The following is a 26,288-nucleotide window of genomic DNA, read 5'->3' on the forward strand; positions in this document are numbered from 1 at the left end:
ATTATTCCTTTCTCTTGATAAGACTTAAGTATATTAGGAGTTGTGGATTATCCTCTTCTAAACTAATATTATTGTTATTATTTTTTCTTTGATTTTAAGTGTTTACTTTTATTTATCATAAGTAATATTAGACATCTTTCCTTCTTTAAGTATTATCATGGTAGAACTTTCTAAAATAAAGAGTTTAATGATACAAATACAAGAACAATTAAAAGAATTAATATTTGCGATGTTTCAACTTAATTTATCACTACAAAGAACAATAAGAATGGTAGGGAGTAAAGATATAGAGATGATTGGAGCTACTTCAATATCTATATCAAATCATGTCCCTTTTTCTATAGTAGAAAATCCTTCTAATGTTAGAAAACCAAAGATTGCACTATCTAAGAAGTTTGATGATATAAGATCAAAATTTCAAGGATTTATTAATCAAGTACAACTTGTGATTGAATTTCAACCCCAAAACCATCCAATTCTAGGATTGTAAGTTAGATTTATTGGTACACTCCTCTCAAGTTCAGCATTATCATATTTTTTTTTTATCTTTTTTTGAATGATAAGATTCAATATTGGATAATCTGGAGGATTTTTTGGCAAAGTTTTGATCCATGTATGGAAAATATGATGCAATTCATGTTGCAATCAATAAGATCCGTATTTTGTCATAAAGTAATTAAATAATAATATTATATGTTTTATAATTTTGATAACTTGTAACTAATATTAAGTGAGATGATGTTGTATTTATTAGTTATATTTTCTATGGATTACAATGTGAGATAAAAAAATTGATGCTCATCTTATGTGATCCTTAAACATTGAATCAAACAATTGAATTTGCTTTGAAATGTGACAATTAACTTTTTGAATTTTGATCTGAGAGTCACATAAATGTACCTCAACATTACTATAATTCTATGACAATACTAATGTCTTTTCAACACACACATTTAAAAGCAAAAGATATGGAAATTAATGTGGTATATTTCAAATCTCTTACTAAGCAAAAAAAGACTCGTTGTTGTTAAGAAGGATTATGCTTATATTATAGAGAACTTAAATACATTGCTCAATATTATTCAAAGAAGTGACATAACTACAAAACAAGGATTATAGCCATCAAAGAAGATAGTATGTCAAAAAATAAGTTTGTTTAGTTACAATAGAGATTGTATGGCTGCAATCTTATACAATACCTAGTGAAGATCCTATTCTCTCTTCAAAATACTCTCTTTGTTTTACAATAAATATTATTTTAGGATCTAAACATCACAAACCTTTTTTCTTGTTAGATTCGAGAATCTCAGCGTGTTTTTGACATGAAGAATTTACTAAAAGACATAATATATCTTTAGTGAAAAAAATTAAACTTATTCATGTAGAAGTCATAGATAGTCATCTATTATCTTCAAAAAATATTACTCATGAAACCTTTCCTATACAACTAAGAACTAATAGTTATAATAGCTTTGTAATATTTAATATCATTAAATCTCCCTTTAATCCAACCACTATAGGTTTAATATGGATAAAAAAATATAATCCAAAAATAGATTGGATTTCTTATAGTCTTAATTTTTTTTAAAGTATAATTAAGAATTTAATTGATAAAATAGAAAGTTATAAGTCTAGTTCAATTAAACCTATATTTATAGGTGCAAGAACTTTTTTGCATGTTGGAATAGAAAGATTATCTTGTATCATTTATGCTGTACCTATTTCTGATAGTAAAAAGATTTTAAGTGGCATTCTAAGCCAATATTAATATCTTTGACTTTTTATCTTCAAATTGATGGATAAATGGAGCATATAAATCAAATTTTGGAGCAATATTTAAAATGTAATATCAATTATCAATTAGATGATTGAATAACTTTTTTGCCATTGGTAGAGTTTGCTTATAATAACATGATATATTTTTCTAAACAAAAAATACCTTTCTTTGCTAATTATTATTATGATCCACAATTTGATGTTTTTTACTTTTTAAAATTTGATTATCTTACAACAAAAGATTTAGAAAATTATTTATCTAAGCTACATATAACAATAAAGGCACAACTAAAAGATGTTCAAGAACAAGAAAAGAATAATGTCCATGCTTATTATAAGAAAACACTTTATTGTCATATTGGTGATAAGGTATAACTACTTTGTTGTGATATTAAAACTATTTGCCTTTTGTGATAAGTTGGATTGTTGTAGACTTGGACCATTTTCTATTTGTGAATAAGTCAATCTAGTCGCTTATTGATTATATCTACTGGAGTCTATGAAAATTCATCTTGTATTTCATATGTTTCTTTTAGAGCCATACAAGACAATGAATATTTTAGAAAGAAGACAAATACCACCACATCTTATAGAAGTAGATAATAATCAAGAACTCAAAGTAAAAGAAGTCTTAGACTTAAGGCAATATTAATATAGATTAGAATATCTTATTCATCAGTGCGGATATAATATTAATACATATATATGGGAGATAATAAAAAAATCTTACAAATATAGCAAAGAAAATCAAAGATTTTTTATCAAAGACATCCATCAAAACCAAGATAAAAGATAGCAAATCTTTGCTATAAAAAAATATAATTTAAGAATTTTTTTAATTTATTTTCTATTTTTATTTATAATTTTTGTATAATTATTACATTAAAGAGATGAAGAATTAACAGTTAGCAGATTTAATTCAAAAGCCATCATTTGTTGACTTATCAAATAAGACATTGCAATTATCACAACTTTCAAGACAACATAATAGGAATGAAGACCTTCAAGAATGACATATTCTTTTTTGAATAGATAGTAAGATTTAATAAATTTGGTATCACAACTTGAGAAGAGACTCTTGATGTTTGGTAATTTTATTAAATGTAAGAACAACTCCTGATGGTATTACAAATATTTTGTTTAAAGAAAGTTATGAAGGTTTTAATAATGATCAAATAACACATTGGTCTTTCTATTTTAGAATGAAAAATTACCAATAGTTGAGAAGTCCTATTAATTACCTTTAAAGAGAATAAAGATTAGAATACATGGCAAATATAATTTTTTGCATCATAGACTTTCTCAACATGTGATCAGCGCTCCTTATTGAACTTGTTTCTAGAAGGGAGGTAATGTCATAGATATATATCTATTGTAATTATTATTTAGATAATATAAATAGATAGAAGTAGATAAAAATAAATTAATTTTATTATATCTTTTAAAAAAGCTTCTTAGAAGGTATTTTGACTTTATATGTGTTTATAATTGAATAATAGATTAGAAATTTGGTCAACAAGCTAACCACATTCCACATGTATTGGTTTGTGGAACAAACTAACTATGTCATGTCCATATAGAAAACTTGTCTTGTAAGTTAAGTTACATGTCATATAAAGTCAATACGTTTTTGGAGGTCCTATAGAACGCCACTATATAGATTTTAGGTAAAAAGTATATATAGAGGCAAAAGTGAAGCCTTCTTCACTCTTATCAATTCCTTTCTTGTTTTTAGTCTAATTTCAATAGTCTTTAGTTTTCTTATCTTTTGGAAATAGTCATTCTAGTTTCTTTTTTAATATACATACTTTTCTATTTCTATTTTGTCATATTTCTTTGAGAGAGTCTCTCTTGTTTATTTGCTTTCATCAAGTTCTTGTCCTTGATACTACATTCTTTATGAGATTAATTTAAACAAACAAGTTCACAAAAATAAACTAAAATTTACCTTCAAAATCTTTTTAAATGCTCAAATAATTTAATTTTGAATAGCAACAATTTAAATAATACTACATTAAGCCAATTTATTATAAATTTGAAGGATTTTAGTAGTAAAATTGATGGTATTTTAAAATAATAGATCTAAATACCAATTTTATGTTTGATTTCACTAAGAGATGCAAGTGAAATTCAAGATATTTTTCTTTAACATAATTGAGTCACCACTACAAGTAATTTTTTTTTATAAAATAAGATGGCAAGAGGAATTAAGTTTGGATGGAGTACTTCAAATTGACAAAGATAACAAGTTCATGTTTTTATTAGCTTTCTTTCTTTGCTATTTTTCTTTAATAAAGTGAAAACCAAAAAACAACAATGAAAAAGTTAGCTCAAGATATCAGACAAATTTGTGGAAGTAATCATTGATAATCACATCATGATTGGACATGGTTTGAGCTTTCATAATTCATATAGCCATCAAGGTTATAAGCTCCAATTTTTGAATCACAATCATATTCTTTCACATAAAGTCAACAACTAGCAAAATAAAGACTTTGACAGAAGTAATGTGACATTTTAGATGCAAAGACTATTATTTGATAAGTTGTGAAATTAGGCCTAGTAGGCCAATATTAATGTAATCTAGATAAAAGATCTAGCGGCAATAATGTGCAAAGTCCATACAATGATATATCAACATTCTTTAATTTATTTAATAATTAATTAGGTTTAAAAATTATTTTTTCGTAGCATCAATAATACTAAAAGTAGAGACCAAGTGGAGAGTAGCAATTTTAAAGCAATGGTTCTTTTTGAATATTTATTTTAGGAGGTGATTATTTGACCTAGATCATCTTTTGGCATGGCACCTAAAATTGAAAGATATTATTTTTTTTTCTTTTATTCAACTTAAAGAATAAGTATAATTATTAAGAAAACATGTTTGCCACGATTTGATGCAAAAAATTTACTACAAAACTTGGAGATTTAGACATTATATTTTTGCCTTGTAGCATACAACAATGGCTAGAATCTAATAGATATAGTGCAAAAAAAAGCCGGGCATGTAGTCAAGATAATATATCAAAGTTCTTCTCTATTATAGTCACAAAAACCATCATCTCCAAATCCAAGCTCTTTCTTTTGACTGACTTATTTGTAACCAACATGCATAGCATCAAGTTTTTGTGTATTCTATATATCTCACCTCCAAGAACAAACGGCGTGCTTGCACAATAATCTGAACACCATTCACAAGGTTCTTAATTTTAAAAAACTTGACTTTTTTGATGCCATTACCATCTTCCTACCTTTCTTGTGCCAAAGTGCTACACACATCAAGCCATCATATATTGTACCTCAAAGAGAGAAAGAGCATACAATTGCTACAACAATGACTCCATGTTTCCAATCCACAATCACAAAATCTCAGTTTTAAGAGAAGAAAAGATGCAGATTATAATTGCAACAACTACTACCGAGCCAACCTCTAAAAAAATATATTATTGCAGATTTAAGAAGGAAGCTCACTAACCAACATATGGATGTTATATAATAACAACTACTGCTGGTCTATGAATCATATCATTAATCATACATTAAATCTCTATGTTGATTTTAACAATAATTGGCAAGCCTCAAGCTCTCATCAATCTCATATAAATATTAGGAGGCTTCCAAAATTTGGTCTTTGCAACAATCATTACAGAAGTTTCTGCAATATAATTCCAAGATCTTGCATTAAAATGTGATGGTGGTAGGGAAGCTATGTAAAGAGAGGATGGTAGTAGAGAAGCTATGCGGAGAGAAAGGTGACAAAGAAGAGAAGGCCAATTCAATCCTTATCTCAATAGAGCACAGAGCAAGGAGATGAACTTGTTGCAAGTCATTTTTTTTCTAAACAAATAATTAGGGTTCTATAATTAAAGACTACTACGGCTAATAATTGTGGACAACAGCAATGAAGATTAGATTATCATGATTATGGATAAATATGTTTTTTTTTCATTGGTTGCAGATCTGATTGTAAAAAAATGAATCTATAGGTAATTAATTTTTCATGGTTGTGATGATGGATATGTTGCTTTAGTAAAAATTTGAATTATTTTATTATTTTCTTATATACATATATATAATTATTAATACTATATTATAATTAATATCTGCCACAATTAGAATATCAAGAAGGCATAATATTCCCCCATAGTAGTCCTATTAATTGATTAGTATACGGAATCAAGGAGAAGTGCTTTGCAAGTGTCTCCAAGGATAGAGTCTTATTATTAAAAATAATAATAAAAAAATTTAATTTATTAATAAAATTTGATTTTGAATTGAAAAGGTTTTTTTTTTGGAATCTTAGTCTTTAAAAAAATTACATTATTTATTTTTTTATTTTTTTCCTAATCAACCTTTCTAACAAAGTGATGAAAACATATAGAGAAGTAAGAAAAACAAACAATGTGAGAGATAATTTTGAAGACTAAGGTTCCAAAAAAGAACCTTCTTAATTCAAAATCAAATTTTACAAATAAAGTCCAAAAGAAAGAAAAGAAAAAAGAAAAAGAAAATAAAAACTTTTTGGAGACTTTGCCTTTAGAGACTCCTGCAAGGCATTGTCCCTTAACCTTGCTTGTTGACTAATTAATAGGACCACTGCAAGGGGCATTGTGCCTCCCCTACTTCCTGCTGTTGTGGCATATATTAATTAGAATGTAGCAATTTCAATTGAAGATGCACCATTAACAATTTCCTATATATTCATACTTATAATTGTCATCCAATAATTCTTTAAACAAAAATTATATTTCTAAATTTTTTATAGTTGCACTTGTAAAATATTGCCATAATAACTTTGATTCAATCATGAAACCCCATACAATACTGTAATTCCAATGGATCAGTTTTTATAAAAACAAGACAATGTTTCATGTAATCTCTTAATGTATTCTTCAACCTCTTTATATCTGCTTTGCTTTAATAAATTCACAGTAGAAAAAAAGAAAAAGAAAACAGAGAAAAAAGTAATTCATTTTAAAAAATAGTTTAATCAATGTGACAAATATTCTTTTAGTCCTTTTACATTGTTTTATTACCTCATCTACCACAAAGAACGTTCATTCAAAAAAACACGAAAAAAACTACAAAAAAAAAATTAATCAAACCAAAAAGAAAACACATAAGAATGACTACAAAACATAATGGGTTGCTTCAAGGAAAGGTCAACAATGCCTCACATGATAAGGTGAACAAAGCATAACTGCGTCACCAAGAGGGGGCATGGGGGGGTCTTCGGGGAGTAGTTGGGGGTCTTCGGTGGTCTTCAGGGAAAGTTGGGTTCCAGTTGCGTGGGTGTGGCCATGGCTAACGGCCTCGACGCCGTGCGAAGAGAGGAAAGGTAAAAATAAAAAAGGAGGAAGGGAGGGCGAGCTCAGAACGCCGACTCGGAACACGCTCTGCGATTGCCATCTGGTCGTCACGGACGAGCCGCTTTAATCAGCAGCAGGAGCAGCTTTTTTCCACCCACAAAAGGACGGAGTAGAAATTCAGATGAGTTTTCAAGTGCGGGATTGCGCAATTGTGAATGGGATGGATTAGAGCCCAGTCGTATGGGTTTGAGCCCCAGCCCCTGATTTTAGAATCTGCTTGCCTTTGTTAGACAGCCTGTTGGGGTGTTTCGGTGGCGACGAACAGGTGGGTTTTGAACGATGTGGAATTGGGAGCAATTTTTCTCCTCGTCGTCTTGGGTTGTGATTCTTGAAGTTGTGAAGCTGTGTAGGCTGATGGTTTAGCGCGAAGGTAGCGTTGGGTTGTGTGGTTGATGGCGTTCGTTAGGAATTTGAGGCATTGGATTGTCAGAGTTGAAGGTTGAGCCTGTTGTGCTGTGAGTTTGTTGGAACAGGAAGTGATGGTGACGGTTAGGCGATTGTTGGGAGTTGTAGCTGCTTCCGCAATTTCTGTGACAGCTGCGACGTCGTATACTGGGACTACGCCCTATGCCTATCCTATCACATGGAACCCTCAGCTCGCTAGTTCCAAATTGAGGCTCAATGATTCAATTGGTCCTGTAGCAGACGTTTTTTCTGCTGGCAGGGGATTCATACGATCATCTCGCGCAGTTTACGCAGTGAGGGACTTGACTTAAATGTATGATGTTGTTCAAACATTCATGATTGATCAAGTTTTAGGGTTTTTGCTTAGTGATGAACACGACTGCTGGATCGTGGCGTCGTACACTGTAGTGTGGTTACAATGTTACCGTCAATTTAATTTACTGGAGGTGTTTGTTAACGTTTTCCATGGAAATTTGCTGTCTAATCATAGGCTTTAGTCAGGATTGTGAAACTGAAGTTTTTTATATCTTTCAAGGTTAAGAATCATGCTGTCAGGGTTTTAAATGTGGGTGTATGCGTAATTTCTTGTACTATTGACGTCTCAAACGAGGGCCTTCGTTTAGGCCCGACTAGATTTTTTGGTTTCTGACTGGATTCTGTGAGCCCTTATGACTTAGGCAACATTGAAGAGTATTTTGGAGTTTTGATGAAGCTTCATTGTAGTTGTTAAGAATATTTGTCCTCATGGATACACACCGCTGTCTTTGTAGTTTGCAGCAAACAGCTTGGATTACAAGATCTCTTTGAGGGGCTTCGACGAGAAATCAGATGCATACTACGATGCTCGAAATAAGGTCTGTTTTCTATCCAACCCACAGAATGTCGGTTGCATCGATTAGTTCCATTTAATAGCGAGAATAAGTTGCATACTACTTTCAGGATACGCATGCAAGCCTAAAGCTAGTTTAGTGAATAGCAAGGTTCTAGTAATATTTGGATATATTTGTTGCCTCGAAGAAGATTTGTGGAGTGTACCCGTTCATAGATATATGAGTATAGGAAGCCGTACTGTTTTTTCCTTTTCTGGGGTTTGGATATCATGTGTGGGATTCGATTGATTTGAGGTAGTCCATGGAAGTGTAGGTGCATCTGCGAGCTGCTAAGAGACTACTAAGACTTTGTGAAAAAAACAGAGGTTTCTATATCAAAGCTGGACAATCCGTTGCTTCAATGCACCAAGTTCCGAAGGAGTTTGTTTCAACACTCTCCGTTCTCCAAGATAAGGTCAATATATATCATACGTCATTTTTCACATTATTTTACTCATACTGTTTGAGTCCTGGAGTCGGCTTGAAGGTGTTTTGATGGGAAGTGGCTCTAAATTTCATGGAACGTGAATTTTCTTTACAAGGTCTAGAATTTTGAATGGGTTATTTGCTGAAAACCAGTGGTTTGGTTGCATATGATCTACGTCTTCATGCTCTTACATCTTAATAGCTCCTGGTATACACGAAATCGTAGATTTAATTGTTCGTGGTCAAGCGTCAAGTGTATATATCCATCACTTAGTTCTAAATCGGGAAGCTTTTTCTTACCCATATGACTTTTCGAGTATGTGTCAGGCAAGTTTCTGGTCGTTCAAGGATTTGGAGGTGGTCTTTCTAGAGGAATTTGGGAAAGACGTTAAAGAGCTGTGAGTTGGATTATTTGCTAGTGGTGGTTTCATACTTTAGGAATTTGGGTTTCACATTTTGGTCAACTAGCAGTAAAAGCATTTAGTCCAAAATTGTAATATTTGTCTTAGCTATGAAACAGTTTTTTATATATTGTACTTGGTTAGTTGGATAATTTACTCTCAACGTTTGGCCTTGACTGTGCTTCTGGAATTCAAAGAACTAATTTTTTTTGCAAGCTACAGGTTTGAAGCATTTGATGAGCAACCGATTGCCGCCGCATCGCTTGCACAAGTGCACCGAGGTTTTCTTAAAAATGGTCAAGAAGTTGCTGTTAAGGTGAGTTATTGAGCTCTATATGTATTTCATTTCATGTGCCATCTGATGCGGGTGTGTGTGTGTGTGGAAAGTGCAATAGAATTATGAACTTGGTGTGTTCTTTGGTGCGTGAATCTGATTTCATTAGGCACTCGGCAGGTGCAATATCCAGGTTTGCAGAAACAGTTTGCAACCGACATTGCCACAATGGCATTTCTCTCCAAGGCTCTTGCTTGGGTACTGTTTTACTTCGCCATATTTAAATTACACCAAAATAATTGGTGGCTGATTATATCCTCCTTAACACATACACATTTGTTTTATATATATATACACATACATACAGACATACGATTTCTATTTCTTTTTTAAAATGTGGTTCTCATTTTTGTAAGATTAAGAATTCGAGGATTAATAAAACGCGCAGCGTGCTCAATAATAGCTGATAGTTTAATTTTATTTATTTATTTTTTGTCGTATTGCAGATTTTCCCTGATTATCAATTTGAGTGGCTAGTGGGAGAATTTGAAAAGAATGTAGTGAGAGAGCTCGGTAAGTGATGCGGCTCCAACAGACAGATTTAGTACTACACACATATGTGTAACACTCATCGAAATTGTGCTCTTTAAAATTTGTTCATGCTCTATCATATACCATGCTTTTTCGACGATTTGGATACTCCTGTAATAGATATGCCTTAACAACAATGATGCGATTCTGTGAATCATTTTGTTTTCTGAAGGGATTAAACGTTGCATCGTTTATAACCTTGAAATGAATGGTCCAGATTTTACTCAGGAAGCAGACAATGCAGATAGAACTGCTAAGAGCTTTGCCCACAACCGGAATGTTCGTATTCCACGTATTTTCAGGGTGAGCATCACCTTGTGTTTGGATATGTTTCTGTTTGCTCAAAATTAGGTAGGAAGACATGAGCATTATAACTTTTCTTCTCGATTCAATTTGCTGTTCTTGCCATGTCTATACTATTTTTAAATTTTTTGAATGTTTTAGGATCTGATCATCATTGTTAGATGAGTATTATGTTTGTTCATTTTCATTATTCTAGTGCAGGAATTATCAACAAAAAGGGTCCTGACCATGGAGTTCATGGAAGGGTGCAAGGTAGGTACTGATGTGAAGTAAAATCTGCTGTTATAGGGCGTAGTATTGAATGCGCTTCTTTGTAATAATGAGCTTTCAAAGATGTTTTATGTATGATTAGTTATTGACTCGGAAAGGATGTGAAATGACCCCAATTGTTGAAGGTTCCATCAACGAGTATGACATAGATTGGCGTGATAGATCATTTCTAGCCTACCTGTTTCTATCCAGCTACCCTTGTGAGAACATGTAATTACCTTGCATTTGTGACTTGGTTCAATCGGATCTTATCGAAGTTATGATATGGTGAGGGATGACGTCAAATATGAAGGTCAATCTTCTTTGGGGATAATTGGTTGATCATGGTGGTGTTCCGTGCAGATTGATGATATCAAAAGTTTAGAGAAAGCAGGAGTTGACCCCAAGGAGGTAGTCACTTGCATATGAGTTCTTTTGACTTTCGAGTTCTTTGATGCACTGGAAAACGATACAAACGAGTAGTAATGAAGATGCTGTCCAAGTGTTGCACTTTAATGATTCGCTTTCAGAGCGCGTAATGAAGACTAATAGGGTAAAATGGACAGGTGGCTTCTCTGTTGGCGGCCATTTTTGCGGAGATGATATTTTGCCATGGGTTTGTGCACGGCGATCCTCATCCTGGAAATCTTTTGGTGCACAGAGATCCCTCCCGTTCAGGGAAACACAATTTTGATATTGGTGAGTTTTTCTTTCATCCTGTGCATACAACTGTTTGCCATTCTTAATGGGGTCTCGTTAATACTTAGTCCTATCAATTAGTATATTCTTCGATTGTGCACATATTCTGAATTGCTGAAAGAGGATCCAGACATGTGATGAAGTTTAGTATTGTATTTGTATTATACAGATACACCAGAGGCTATTTTGGTTTGTGACACGAACGTTTCTAATAAATATTTGCGTTTTAGGGTGAATCTGAGGAAATTTTGAGGTATGATTTTCTGCAGTTATATTAGACCACGGACTATACAGAGAACTTGGCGAGAAATTTCGTACCAACTACTGCCGGTTATGGCGGGCTCTCATCCTTCTTGATGCGGATGAAATATCAGAGACTGGCAGAAATTTAGGAGCAGGACAGTATGCTCGCTATTTGCCTGTCATATTTACTGGTCGGGCCATATCAAGGTATGAGGACTTCTCTGAGTTAATTATGCTGTTCAGGTCCATCAAGTGTCCAAGGTCATCTATATGTGTAGGCGGAGAGATCCCAGTTGTCAGTACCAGATCATAGATCCCCATATATGCTGATGAAATCACTTATTTGTTTCTTATTTTTTTAGTCTTTTCCAACAACAATTCTAAGCATTTTCTGGTATTCAACATTAAGAAAGGTTTGTTTTGGACATATGTAGCAAGTCCTCATTTGGTCAATTAATGACTCCGGAAGAAGCAAAGGTGTTGAAAGAGGACGTGAGACGTTTCACTATGGGTGACGTGTCAGAATGGTTGCAAGGTTTAGATCGCGAGTTCCTCACTGTGCTACGAACAGAGTAGGCCCATCCTAGACCTGGCTTACTGTGGACATGGCTTAGAGTTCTTTTTCCTCGTTCATTTCCTTTCTTTTCTTTCTTTCTTCCTCCTCCTTTTTCTTTTATTTATTCAGTTGTATTTGGTCTATGCAATCGTCTGTTATTCACTGGTGTCCAGACACTGTCAATGTTGTTTATGATTGCGAGTGTTTACCGGAAACTCCTATTGAGTGGCCTGGCATGCTGTTGGTTGATCATTTAATATCATGCTTTTTGTTGGTCTACGATTGGGCTAGCTGCATCCTTTATCCTAGACTTATACCTACTCAGTTGTATTTATTTTATGTGCCTCCTTTGTGTTGTTCGACAGTAATTTGGTGAGGTCGATAGCTTATAGATTGGGGGCAACTCGCAAAACTTGTCTTATGGCATATGTCAAGAATGCTGTCAGTGGCTTGTCACTTGGACATCCTGGGAGCCCAGGTGAGTTTCTCGTTCGCCTCACTTGCAGATGGTGTTTAGGGTTGCTGGACACCCATCTTGTAAGGTAATCTGGATATTATCTGCAGTTGATATTACTTTATCTTCTGAGAAGTTATAATAGTTTCTTGTGCAAACCGTATAGCCTTGACTATGAGCAAATCATTTGCAGACCTTTACGAGCAGGGGCTTCTAGCTTATACAAAGGCAAAATTTGATTATGCTAATCTACGAATACGTCTGGGTAAGTAGTCACCTCAAATGTCTGCTTTGTTAAAACACCTAATGTTACCCCTAAACACTTCTCATTTTGAGCTTTCTGTCTTCGAGTCAATGTTTCAAGTTCTTATAATGTGGTGCTCAGCAAGTGCATGGTGTGGCTTTACAGAGTTTTTTGAATTTCTGATTGCTGCATACCAGTGGTACGGGGCGTTGTCTCGTTTAAAAGCCCGAATTTACTGCAACTTGTCTTTAAAGCGTTTGATGAACATCTCAGTTAGTAGTTAGGATTGGTCTGCTTTGAAACAGTGGTTCAATCACTTCTGATTCTTGCATTAGAATTGAAACTTTTACCCATTTGTCACAAAATAATAATTTATGACGAAATTGATTATTTCTATTATTTACTGTAAGATCCCGAAATGTTTTCTTTGAGGATTTGTAAATTTGGGTGCACGTTTTAGTGATAAAAGCATTGAACTTTAATTCAAATTTTTAGTGAGACTAGGTTTATTTGAGTTCTTGGGTTTTAGTTAATTTGTAATTCATTGTGTTGATGCAAAAATACTTTATGCTCGTCTTCTAGACCAAACGACAACAAATCTTTCTAGTTGCAATCCTTTCCTTCAAAACTTCTACATTCTTGTGCATGTACTTTAGGATTTTGACAAAACATTGTGAAATTCATGAACAATAAAATGATTGCCATCTTGAATAATAAAAACAACACATTTTGAAAGGATAAAATATTAATTAGAACCCAAATACCATAAATCGAAGAAAAGGTGAATAAAGTGATTGTTCATACTTATCATAAAGATGACAAAAATATTCTCAATGGTTTGGAATCACTTCTAATAATATTTTGTAGGGTTCTCTTACAAAAATATCTATGCTAATTTGAATACTAAGGATATCTAATGTAATAATAGCTCCTTATGAACTATATTGCTACTTTTTTGTGACATAGTGCTCTCATTGAGTCGGAATAGAATCTATCAAGATATTTTTTTTAGAATAGGGAAGGATTTAGGAAAAAGTGGGCGCAAACCAAGTACAGTAATGATGGATGACGGGGAATACATCACAAACCACTTGCCTAGAAATTCCACCAATGTGGCATTCTATGTCAATGACATGACTTGAATTAGACAGATTAGTGTGTAGTTACAAAAAATTCCACCAACATCGCATTCTATGTCATTGACTTGACTTGAGCTAGGCAGATTAGTGTGTAGTCACAGACTTCAAAGTGCATCACAATCGCTTTGATATTAAACTGATACATCCACAAAGTTATTAGTAGTGAAATTTCAAAAAATAAGGCAACAGAATTTGATCCCCTATCAAACTATTCTATTGATCAAGACAATCAAAAAAGCTTTGGTTTCATTAATCTTTTGGCATTCATTAGATTCAATTTGAAAAGGTTCATGTGAATCATAGACCATACCATGCACTAAATTCAATAGTAGATTTAAACCGTTAGAGTCTGTCACTTGTGCAATTTTAGTTAAGGACAATTGAAGACATTACTAAATGTCTTGAAGTTTTGAAACGAGTCATCGAGGAGAAGGGGACATGACTAATATTGAACCAGAATTTTTCAATCCTTTCTTTTTCTATAGCTTCTTCCAGCTGCCTCCGTAAACAAAACAAATATGAGCATTCAAACAAGTCAAAGATTAAATATAAAAAGAATCAAAGAAAGAAACAAAAGAAACCACACAAGCAACACAAGGTTAATAGGCTAATGACTTTGGGCATCACATTATGCTTACTGATAGTTATGCCAATAAGTAGTGAGATATTTAGAGATAGTAGACCTAAATATCTGATGAAAATATAATACTTAATATATAGATGGGATTGAGGAAGTATATAACCTTTTCAACCGAATTATATATGGAATTTGCCTTTGGCTTGGTACTCCACACTAGCAAAGCCACAATTATTGCAAGCAAAGGAAAATAATATCATGTGACAATTTTTAATAAGGCCATCATAAATAACCATAAGTATTTTAGTACAATTACAATACTACCTTACTTCTCCTCAACTTTAATCGCAGTTTGTTGTGGAGCTGGGATAACTTTTTTTTACCTCACCTATAAAAAGCCCACAAAAATCATAAGTTTCATAATTCCAGAATATAACAAAATCCAAACATTAAACAAAAAAAGAGATCTCGAAGCAAAACGGCATTACAAGGTTTTTTTGACCTTTGAACTTATGACACCTACCATATCTTAGAGATGTAAAAAACATCCTTGAACGCAATCAAGAAACGTGATGAATGTAAAGGCTTTATTTACTCTATAGAAGACAAGAAGCATAACTTAGTTATAGCTCTCACTTTATCTATCAAATTTTACTAGCCTAAGCTATAACTTAAAATAACACTCACCCTATTCACAATTAATAACCTCAACAGATCCATTCTATGTCACAAGACAGTTGGAAGCAAATGTTAATTCCACAATTTTTCCACTTGGTGCTTATTGATTGCTTCACAATATTTATTATAGAGAGGTTAATACATATTAGAAGAATTGAGGCTATAATAAAAATGATTATAATCCATATTCTTTCAAACATATGCCATGTAAGATCTAAACAAAAACTAAAGGACTTGCAAACAACTAGGCACCTAATCCACTTACAACTAATTTGTAAAATGGGTTGAAAACAATCCCATGTTTACAAATTGACAATTCAATGCTTCATATTTGAATCAAGTAGCCGATACACACAAAATCCTCTTTTCACTCTAAAATTGAGACTCACATGTTCTGCATATAAATAATTATAAATTTATCAATGATGGTTCTCCAATAAATAATACCTTCATCAGCAACCATTGAAGAAATACATAAGTTTCAACCACTGACATCAAATTACCAAGAATTATACATTCTTAAAAATCCTTAAACAATTCATCGGTTAAAAATTAATACAATCAAGCAAAAGATTTTGTTAGCATAAACTAAAAATTTTGAATTCAAAAAAAGAATACAATCTTTCACACAAATATGTTAGGATTGGGAGATATTACTTAAGTCCAATTAAAGTACATTAGAATCCAATGGAACCTTTGAATTGAAGAAAGAGCCGAAGTATTAAAAAAATCTAAAAAAAAAGTAATTTCTTGCATCAAGAGATAACTACATAATTTTATAGTAGTTTCCATAAATAGCTTCTTTAAGAAGAAATACATAGAAAAAAAGAAAACAAAATAAAATTCAAAAGATAGCTTCTATATAGGAGTGCGTACATATAATAATTTACAAACATCTCACTATCTTAAAATTTTGTAAATGATCCAGTCCAATACAGTGATTAAAATAAAAAAATAGTTCAAACACTTCTCTTTCAAAATTCTAAAAGTTGGAAAATTTTACTTGTAATTTGATAGTTGGGAGAAGAAACTTCACAAAGCAAGGTTCTAATTGAGGACAACAAGCAACCTCTCATCAACTTGGAAATCAGCATTTTGCCTCTTATTTCCAATGGGAATGTGCTTTTAACATCTCCATCCTTAGAGTGCTAGCTGCCTCTAGAATAAAATATAAAAGAAATTATTCAAAGAGTTTACTTAGATTAATACTACAATATATTACAAAGTTCAGCTCAAGTCGCTCGGATGATATTGCTGCTGAAGTAGTGAGCAAAAATAATTCAAGCACTACTTCAATCTATCCACTCCTCTATAAAAGACATCAATATAATAAGCTATATATTGCATCAATCACCCTCTCTTTCTACCTTAACTTCATAAAAAGATTTATGGTTCAATTCAACGACTTCCAAAGACCTCAAAACATCCAAAACCCAAAAGATACCCCCACACCATAAATTCAACCATTACTAATTAGAAAAAAGCTTATTTTTCAATGGAAACAACATGAAATCAAAAGACATAAAATGCACTAGGGCTAGAAAAATTCAACGACAGTAGAACACTTAATTTCCTCAATATAACAAAATCATATTAATAAACTTTCTACAATATACTACAAATTAACCAAAACCTCATTGCTTCAATAGCTCAAATCTATACACCATGGCAATCGACACTCTGTTGTCTTGGTTTCATAATCTAAACACGATTGCTATGTAAAACTTCAATGAAAAATACAAATGGTGCTCAAAGCTTTTCTTCATAGCTGAGCTCCAATAGAACTGAGCTTAGACGTGACAAGTACCATAGATAAATGGATGGATATCACAATTTATTGAGATGTATTTATCATCATCTTTCCCTCCTCAGGTAGATTACTTCTAGTTGTTTAAAATTGGCAAGCCAAATCTTGCAACATAAATGCTTCTGTGCTTTGCAGTAGTAACTTTAGGATTTTATTGTTACCGTTGAATTGAACCCTGTATCTTTGTATGAGATTAAGACTTTAAAACTTTAAGATTTTATTGTTTAAACTTTAGGATTTTATTGTTACATTTGAGGCAATAATATTTGAGGCAACATTTAGAAGTTAAGTTCATTGTGTTGATTGCCTCAAATGTTGGCAAGTTCAACATTGGACCTTGAATTTTATAGATGAAGTTGATGTTGTGCTTTAATTTATGACTTATTTAGTATTTTCTAAGCGATCTATAAAATCTGATACAGATTTGAAGAGCTAGCTTGCAAATGTTCATTTAAGAAGTAATGTGCAAGTTTCAATATAGAATTAGCCTGCTTAAATGATTACCTTATCTTCATTGTCATCAGAACAATTGTTATCTGGAAAAGAAGTTCAAAATCGTCACTGCATTTAGATTCGTCTGTTTCAATGATATCTTTTTTTTCACATAAATCACTAGTAACATGCAGTTATATTTTCATGTCTTAGTTAAAAAAATGATTGTAGAGAAACTTTGAAAGTATATTTCAAATCTTTGTATGGTTCCAAGTAGTATTGTTCCTACGTCAGAGATTTGCTTGTTCATTATGAGTAGACCTTCCATGAGCTTAACATCATAAAAAATAGATGTGCTGATCTATAGATATTGATGTAGGTTTATGGTATATATGACACCAATAAGCATAGTTGAAGGTTAATGGATGGGTTTGTATTGTGTGATATTTTCAACTTTCTTATTTTAAATAGGTGTTTGAAAAAAAAATTAGGTCATTGATAAGCTAATCATTTTGATAATTGTGACTTCATCATTGTAGTTCTCAACAATGCTGCAAAATCGACTTATAGATTACACGTGTCTAATGAGCTATCTACTTCAAAGAACACTCCACATTAGGTAAGACCTCTTATAAAGTATAAGAAATTTTTTGAAGCTTATCTTCATGAACATGACAAGACTATGAATTTAGAGAGAGAAACATTTTCATTGATATTCTTAAGATTGATAACTAAAGAGTTGATGTTTACAAGATTGTTAACTAAAGAGCAATACAAATGAGTACCCATTTATGCTAGTTTATTTGCAAATAGAACCAACAATAAGATTATTGAAATCTAATGCAAGACCAATCATGGATTCATCTAATAACTTAAGATGTTTTGTTTTCAGAAGTCCAAGTTAGCTTTGCTATAGGTGATCGTTTTCTTTCTATGTCAAATAGGTATTTAAATTCCTCTCGTCTACTTAGTTTTTTGTTTACAAATCAATTTGAATTTTACTTTGCTAGAAATAAATCATTTGCACTTTAATTTTTTTTATGACTTTTAATGCAATCTTGTCAATACAACTCTTAGTTTATAAATTTGAAGAATGCAAACAATCTATATGTGGCATATTCTTAGAATAACTTATAGAAAAAAGTAATTGTTGTAAGAATTCTATTAAGAAGCAACTTGTTTCCAACAATTACTATCTATGCAAGAAGAATCTAGACAACACATTCATTGACAAATAGATGACCACTTGTCAATAGCATTTTCATTTAAAAGAAATGGTTAAGTTGAATTCTTTAGAGAGTTAGTTTTTACATCTTTTGCAAAAGTTTTGCATATATATATATATATATATATCAAAGTGACATTGTTATACAAACAATGCTAAAAGATTACTTCAAAAAGAACAAAATTTTAAAAAGAACTATGAAGTGACAATGTTTGGGGATTGAAACATACATGGTCATAGCATAACCCAATCCTTTGCCAACACTAATGTGTTTGCAAAACTTATTGCTATTGGGTTCATAACTTGTTTTGTGTCACATGGATTAATTTTATTGAAGCTAAAAAATACCAGTATTTTTGTGACAATTTTTTTTTCAAAATGACAATATATTCTTCACTTCTGGAAAAAATTAAATAAGTTTATCTTGAGAAAAGAAAAGAAAAGAAAAAAATAAAAATAAAAAATGATGTTTTTCCAAGAAAGCTTGCAAGAAGTCAATAGAAATACAACACTTCGTTTTAGATGTTGTCAAGCATATATCCACTTCATTTTAGCATCCATTTTAAAAGTTTCTCCTTTCAACACTCTTTGGGCGCTGTATACACCCTTTCAAGGTAGCTTTAAAGTCTCAACTAATTTTACAGTTGTGTTGCATTGCATGTGAACTTAAAAATTGTTCTAAGAGGTCATGTGCCAAACCAATACAATTTTGAGAGCTGTATGTACTTCTCATAAGTCTGTGGTTAGGGTAAAAATTGGTAAAAATGTTCTATATAAAACCAGACTATGGACGCATAGGAAATCAAGATGTTAGAGTTGGAGAAATTCCAAGTTAGCCATATTATCTAGAGCATCAACGAGCTCCAGAGCTTTAACGGCTGCTTTCAAAGGCTTTCAGAACCTCATTTGATAACTCTGGTATATTTCGTTCCGATGAAGTGAAATTCTTTGTCGTTTTTATCCAATACGCTTTACACCCTGACTGCACGTCTTATAGAAAAAAGGAACTAAATTACGAGAATTAGAGTACAAAGTGCCAATCATAATGAACACTTACAAGCACTACAAATTGACTTCTGGTATGGTGTGAGTATGTGACATAAAAGCAGAAGCCTTATTGTAGAATTTTGCGGTGCACCATATTAAGCTTTTTAAATACCATAATTGCAGATCTGATTAAAAGATGTCGTTTCTACTTCGGCTCTTCCCCCTCCCTTCCCCTACAGAAGCTTGTATGCATCATCGAAACGAAGTGCACGTCGAGTTAAATGTAGGTGTTACTGAGACTTCGCTGCAATTTCGGAGGTGAAGAAACAGTGAACATTCAACAATTGTAAATGTGACGAGTCTGTAGTCATACATTTTATGACGTTTTGACTCTGAGCTCATCAGACCGATATGCCTAACATTGCATATTTTTCTGCCGAATTCTGATGTTTAGTCTCACTGTCCTAAGTTGCCCGAAGTGACGTTAACGTCGAACGTCCGGGGTCTGTAGATGTCGGGCGGTGGCATCTTCGGCACAACGATCGTTAGCAGGCCATCTTGGCAGCCTGCAGAGATTTGGTCCAAATTTGCATTCGTCGGCAAATTGAACTTGCGCATGAACTTGCCGGCACTGCGTTCCACCCTCACGTACTTGACCTCTCCATCTTGCACTGCATCCTCTCGCCTCCGCTCCCCACTTATCTTCAGCACGTTGTCATTCTCCACTTGCACCTGGAAGATTACAGCTTTGCAATGTTTGACTGGTTACTGCTTGGACGGAATCAAATGGACATAGCCACAAGGATTTGTACAAATCAGTGCTTGGAACGTGCATAAGGATAAAAACATCTAAAAAAAACCTGGGCCTATGGTCAAGAACTGATGCAACATTTTCAAAAACGTCTGCTAGACTCGTTTTGATATGTAAATTGTACCTTGATATCCGAATGCTTAAGACCAGGCATGTCCGCTACAAAGACGTAGGAGTTTGCGAGCTCCTTAACATCCACAGCTGTGGTCGCCATGATTGAATTCTGTAATTTAATCACATTTTAGAGTGGCTTCAGGTTATTCCACACAAACTAATCAGCCACGAATCCGTGAAATTTTCTGGGACAAGGTGTCAAATCTGGCTGAGACTCACATGCAGCGAGTATGGCGAAGTTTATGTCTGACTTCTACTTGCAACCTTGGATTTCAGATTGTTTCTTTAGAGGCAGAAAGCGAGAATGGCCAGTGAAAATGGTCATGTACCGGGTTGTATCAATGGCATTCGAATGCAGGTGCACGCAGATGCCGTGCAAGCAGGTTACAGCACGGAGCCAAACTTTGGAAGTGCAAAGACGTGCACGCTAATCAATTGATCAATTTGTTACAGACCTGCACATATCAGACAGCATGTCGCTCAGTGCAGATTTAATCGTCTAAATAATATGATCCCAAGTCTCCTACCATACTCATCACAAGATTCATTGGCAAACCTCGTCTTCTTCTAAGAAGATACTTTTTCGGAACAAGTTAGCTGAGCATCCCACCATTTTACCAAGGTCCACCATTTCTGCTCAGAGAGCGTGAATGACTTGAAGATTTAAATGTCCCCGAAACCGTGTGACACAAAAGATATCATCACATCCAAATCTGCAGGACAGTTTGGTCCACCTAGTCTTTAAACACCAGCGATTCAACTTCGACCATAAAAGTCGTCACATTATCCTTATCGCGGAGTTTACATACCATGAATGCATTTCAAGAGGATGTGCCAGTTACAAAAGCATGCAACCGGTTATGCGCTTCTTGCACACAATTCCTGGTGATCACATAACCTACCAATGCCGGACGGACGAGGCTGTCATTCTCCAAGTGGCGCTGGTTGAGAGCACATGCGACATGGGTCCCCTGCCTTCCCAGTCTATCTAGGTCTAATTCTTTTCGTGACCCCAATCCGCTACTCTAATCCTTTCTGACACCTACCCGGACGTTCTCAGAGATTTTCTTTCTTGCCTCAGATGATTCCTTTCTTGTACCTTGTTAGCATTCCTGCAGAAATGTCTCCTCCAAGAGTTGATCCTGCAGGTCCGTCTCTCACACCGTTTTTTTCCTGCAGAAAACTCAGCTTATTGGATTCAGCCCAGGGTTCGGCAGAATTACAGTTACTCTGCGCAGGTCCTACGACATAAACAGGTTGGTATAACCGAGGACGCACATGTGAAGTTCAACGAGATGATAGGATTGGCAGTGAAGCCCCTTCTGCAGACAGTTATATTCCCGGCAGGCATATGAGGAAGTGCATTAACGTCGTTTCACAACGACATGAACATGAATCGCCACCTTCCACCCTCTTTCGGTTGGGTCCACTCATCTATAGTTATTTGTTGTTGTTAACTAGGTCTCTACAACTCACCATCACAAATCGGGACAGAACCACAGGACAACTCCGAGAGACTTCTGTAATCTAAAACATCATTCTCAGACTTCCATGTCGCCTGTGTGTCCAATTTCTCGGAACCATACCAAGTTGAAATACTCCAAAACTTAAAGTTAGTGGGTAACTTCATAGCTTCGTCCACAAAATTTGAGCATTCAGCTTACATCTGCTCACCTATTCTTCATAGAGGGATCACTGATCTGCAACGGCATCCTGGCGCTAAAGATGGATTTGGCATGTTTCAATGATCAGATCCTGAACCACTCATTTGAATAACACGTTTCCACTGTTGGTTTAACCCGTCTCATTGATAAATGTAATTGACGACTCATGTTCACAATTGAGTCTGGTAAGTTTGCCATGGGCCTTCAGCGAGGGCCATGTTTACGAAAGCAAAAGCAACCATTGTTCTTGCAGCATAAAAACTGCCAAGAGCTCGTGATTAATCTGGATAAACATCAACCTGTACTTACAACCGTTTGTCACTAATTGCGGCTGAGACGTCAAAGCCTCAAAATTAGTAGAATTTCGAGTGAAAACCAACCGCGTTCAAAAGCATCTCCTCACCGATAATAACCCCTAACGTCCAGTTTGGCAGTCAACCACCAATGGTTTACAGATACCTCGAACCAAACAAGTTATGGAAGTGCATCAAAATGAAGTAAGAGTATTTGAATCTCCACATAGAGAAATTGATTACCTCCAGACGATAATTGCGGAGAATTATTCTCACGAGTTCAAAAGTCATACAACCACGGAAGCTCAAGTCGATATTCCTCATGCTTACCATTGTCAATAAAAATCAGTAGAAAATCTTCGAATGCACGAATCCGCGTAAATAAGAAAGCCTGTTCTGATCTGCAATGTGTAGGACATTATCGATGCGGTCTTCCAAAAGTGTCCAATCATCTACACCAATCTGCTTTTGGAAACTTCGAAATCATGCGGTAAGTGACGCATTCGCAGAAACAGGTTAAGCGCAAACATCCCCCATGTTGAGCTCAGATAAATTACCCTTCGCAATTACTGCATCGTTAGGAACTGCCCGCCATCAGGGATTTTCATCAGTTCAAAGCAGCTCTTCGTATTTTGAATTATAAGTGCTACGACCAAAGAACTAAAACCGTACTTATACGACCTCTTTAAAAGGAAAATCTGTCTTGGTTCATTGTCCAAACCTAAAGCTTGGCTCCGAACCTTTAGATTCGATCTGAGAGAGATGGTCTGTGCACGTCCACCATGGATTCCGAATCCAAACCGCTTCATTGATGGGAGTTCATCACTGATGCATGCTGTGAATAGGTTGTATGACTTGTCTAGTGAGAATCATTCGTGCTCAACATTGAGCACAAAAATTCGCATTGACAAATTTATACAAATCCCACAAAAGGCTGTAACAAAGCTATTGAGTGTTAAATTATCGCCAACAAAATGACATTGAGGTCCTCCAGAGGTCGATCTAAATTAATGTTATTTCAATAGTATCCAAAATGACGACTCTTGCCCCTTCCCAAAAACAACAATATTTTATTTATAAAAAAAAGAGAAAGGGAGAGAAAAATTGGAAATTAATGAAACATATCAAGTGTGGTGGGATGCCGATCAAGCCTCACTAAGATTTGTTTTTATAAGGAAGGCCTTCGAGAGATCGGTATGCTGCAGAGTACGTGTTGGAGGTGGCTTCTTAGAGTCTGATTTCCTCAACTTCGTTAGTGCATGTCAGAGAAGTCTCCAAGGTCCGATCCTCCTCGAGGTACTTCATGGTCTGGTGTTGTCGTCAAACAGCCGATTTTAGTTGACCACAAGTGGGGTATTCCCTGATTCTCTATGCTCTGAACTTGTCTACGTTTGCAATCGATACTAAGCCGCTACCACCATGACACTGCCACCCGAACGTATCATTCAAAACTCAGGACTCCTGCAAACTCGCGGACTAGTTACGCACATGCCAAATGAAATGGACTTGGCACTGCCCTCTCACAACATGTTTTCGGCCAGTTCGCATACCTTGCCCACCATAGACCTGCACTCCGCACATCTAGGAGAGCAAGTAGTATCTGCATGCCGGGACTGGGGGTTTTTCCAAGTTCACAACCATGGCATCCCGCCGGAGCTTCTCAACAGGCTGCGGGCACACGCTCACTGTTTCTTTGAGTTACCATTGCAACAGAAAGAACGAGTAGCCGCATGTAAGTCGAATAATTTCTACGGCTATGGCGTCTCCAAGGCACGTACATACTTCCCTAACGACTGGATGGAGGCCTTTGACATGGAGTGGACGCCCATCTCACGAGTGCGCCGACACGTGCAGCAAGTCGGGCTAGCGCACGCTCGATACGAGGATTTTTGGTAAGGGTTGCAATAACCGCAACTTGCTTAGTTCGTGATTACCAAACGTTGCTTTGCTCGTGATCCATATCGGAAGGAATAACCTAAGTTACCCGAGACGCACTTGCCACAATTTTAGTGTACTGATACCATTGAACATCAACGACATGTCTGGGATATTCTGGAAGTGGCGCGGTGGAGGACTACGCCTCAAAGACGGAGAAGCTAGCCGTGCGGCTGACAGAGCAGGTAGCGTTGGGACTTGGACTCGACGCCACAGCGTTCTCTCGGCACTTCGAAGAATCGACCACTTCTACTGTCCGCATGAACTACTACCCCCCACATCCGAACCCTTCCCGAACGCTGGGCATCTCGCCTCATTCCGATTTCAACATCTTCACAATTCTGCTGCACGACACCGTGCCCGGGCTGCAAGTTCTCAAGGACGGCAAATGGATCACCGTGAAGCCAAGCCCGGACACGTTAGTCATCAACGTCGGGGATACTTTTCAGGTACGATGTCGGAAAAACAAACCCTAGTTGCTGCATTTGAATGGAAATGACGCGAGAGCTTGCGAAATGATAGGGTTAACTCATTGTGTCCGGCAGGCGTGGTGTAACGGGAGAATCAAGAGCGTGATGCACCGGGCACTCGTAAACGCAACCGAGCCTCGATTGACGGTAGTGCACTTCTTCGGCCCTCACCCTGACACGATGATCGTGCCTCCGGCGGCATTGGTAGACAACGATAATCCTCTGCGTTACAGGAGCTTTGCATACAAGGAAATGGTGGAGCAGATCATGCACATCCGCGGCAAGAGCGTGTTCGAGAGTCCCCTCACGTCATTCCTTCTGTAAACTGCAGCATCCATGGATTCCATAGTCCCTCAAAGCGTGAATAACTCTCTGAGCTTCACAACAACCTCTGAAAGGGGAAATGGAGTCCCAAAGGTGTTTTAGGTTTAGGGTTTAACCCCCTCCCCCCCAGGAGCCCTCACATCGCCACACATGCTCAGCACAAGCTTTGCATACACACTCCCTGATATCTCACACTGTGACATCGTGAATCAGGCTTGTAAATACAATGATCGTTTGATTAACATCTCATAGTGTCTACCTTTTCTGTACTTATGAAGAGATATTTTCTAATTTACTTATGAAGTTTTATTTGTTTGCTAAATATATTGTTGTTATATTGTTGCTAAATATATTTTAGATATCCCTATTTACAACTTTAGAATGCTTTTGTGAAACTAGTTGTTGTGTAGGTTGTGTTTGTTAATACTAAAATTTTTGTATTCATAAATGATATTATTGTTGTTGATTGACTTCATTAACAAATAGAATTATATTAATTTTTATATTTTTATTGAAGTACATGGGTATAAGTGAGCTACTACAAATTAATGGGTTCTCAATAAGAAAGTGATTTTTTTTGTGTAAAATACTAAAACAAAGAACAAATTTAATTCTTTACTTTTGTAGATTGTTATAGAACACTTGAGAAGGTGGTGTCACTAGTGTTGAGCATGCCACTTTAAAATAGGGCTTTCCTTGCAATATCTAATTTATCTTATTTTAAGATTGCAATTAGGTTTTATTATAGGTGTACAAGAGATGAAATTTATCTACATAGTTGTTTAAAATTATCCATCTTTATCAAATTTGATAGATTCTATTGAATTGTTTTGAAAGTAGAATATTCTTAAGAGAGAAGTTGGTAAGGCATTGCCAATATTCATCCTTCTACCATCCAATCATGGTGAAGTCAGATTTGATAGTACTTGTATTAGAGAAAATAGAGGCTAGCCCACCACAAAATCTTTGACAT

The 26,288-nt window shown here is 35.0% G+C and overlaps 3 protein-coding genes across 15 annotated transcripts; 2 read left to right on the top strand and 1 right to left on the bottom strand.

Moving 5' to 3' along the window:
- The first annotated feature begins 7,160 nt into the window (after nucleotides 1-7,160).
- LOC112290893 (uncharacterized) lies at nucleotides 7,161-13,258 on the top strand. Of its 8 annotated transcripts, none has more exons than XM_024537734.3 (17): nucleotides 7,161-7,410; nucleotides 7,619-7,843; nucleotides 8,321-8,404; nucleotides 8,694-8,834; nucleotides 9,173-9,243; nucleotides 9,469-9,562; nucleotides 9,701-9,778; nucleotides 10,027-10,093; nucleotides 10,329-10,414; nucleotides 10,616-10,666; nucleotides 11,027-11,074; nucleotides 11,230-11,362; nucleotides 11,632-11,812; nucleotides 12,040-12,177; nucleotides 12,527-12,639; nucleotides 12,809-12,880; nucleotides 13,025-13,258. In XM_024537734.3, exons 2-17 carry the CDS (start codon nucleotides 7,625-7,627, stop codon nucleotides 13,141-13,143), a joined length of 1,695 nt encoding a protein of 564 aa, XP_024393502.1. In that variant the 5' UTR covers nucleotides 7,161-7,410; nucleotides 7,619-7,624; the 3' UTR covers nucleotides 13,144-13,258. The 8 variants fall into 8 exon arrangements, with proteins under 8 accessions (XP_024393502.1, XP_024393506.1, XP_090111338.1 ...); XM_024537738.3 differs by having other exon boundaries at nucleotides 7,163-7,410; nucleotides 7,619-7,863; nucleotides 8,744-8,834; XM_090255212.1 differs by having other exon boundaries at nucleotides 7,250-7,410; nucleotides 7,619-7,863.
- A 6,573-nt stretch (nucleotides 13,259-19,831) lies between these two features.
- Nucleotides 19,832-22,029, bottom strand: LOC112290350 (17.3 kDa class II heat shock protein). Of its 6 annotated transcripts, XM_073538013.2 has the most exons (6): nucleotides 21,908-22,023; nucleotides 21,729-21,802; nucleotides 21,240-21,342; nucleotides 20,959-21,084; nucleotides 20,640-20,738; nucleotides 20,015-20,436 (listed from the first exon to the last, which is right to left on the bottom strand). In XM_073538013.2, the coding sequence occupies exons 5-6, from the start codon at nucleotides 20,727-20,729 to the stop codon at nucleotides 20,161-20,163; spliced, it is 366 nt and encodes a 121-aa protein (XP_073394114.1). In that variant the 5' UTR covers nucleotides 20,730-20,738; nucleotides 20,959-21,084; nucleotides 21,240-21,342; nucleotides 21,729-21,802; nucleotides 21,908-22,023; the 3' UTR covers nucleotides 20,015-20,160. The 6 variants fall into 6 exon arrangements, with proteins under 6 accessions (XP_073394115.1, XP_073394114.1, XP_024392291.1 ...); XM_024536523.3 differs by lacking the exon at nucleotides 21,240-21,342; XM_073538010.2 differs by having other exon boundaries at nucleotides 21,729-21,973.
- A 1,148-nt stretch (nucleotides 22,030-23,177) lies between these two features.
- Nucleotides 23,178-25,637, top strand: LOC112290282 (protein LATERAL BRANCHING OXIDOREDUCTASE 1). Its single transcript, XM_024536410.3, has 3 exons — nucleotides 23,178-24,478; nucleotides 24,646-24,970; nucleotides 25,067-25,637. Exons 1-3 carry the CDS (start codon nucleotides 24,006-24,008, stop codon nucleotides 25,313-25,315), a joined length of 1,047 nt encoding a protein of 348 aa, XP_024392178.1. The 5' UTR covers nucleotides 23,178-24,005; the 3' UTR covers nucleotides 25,316-25,637.
- The last annotated feature ends 651 nt before the right edge of the window (nucleotides 25,638-26,288 follow it).

This window comes from Physcomitrium patens, chromosome 13 (genome assembly GCF_059467195.1).
Source record: "Physcomitrium patens ecotype Gransden chromosome 13, ASM5946719v1, whole genome shotgun sequence".
In the NCBI taxonomy this organism is placed as follows: Eukaryota; Viridiplantae; Streptophyta; class Bryopsida; order Funariales; family Funariaceae; genus Physcomitrium; species Physcomitrium patens.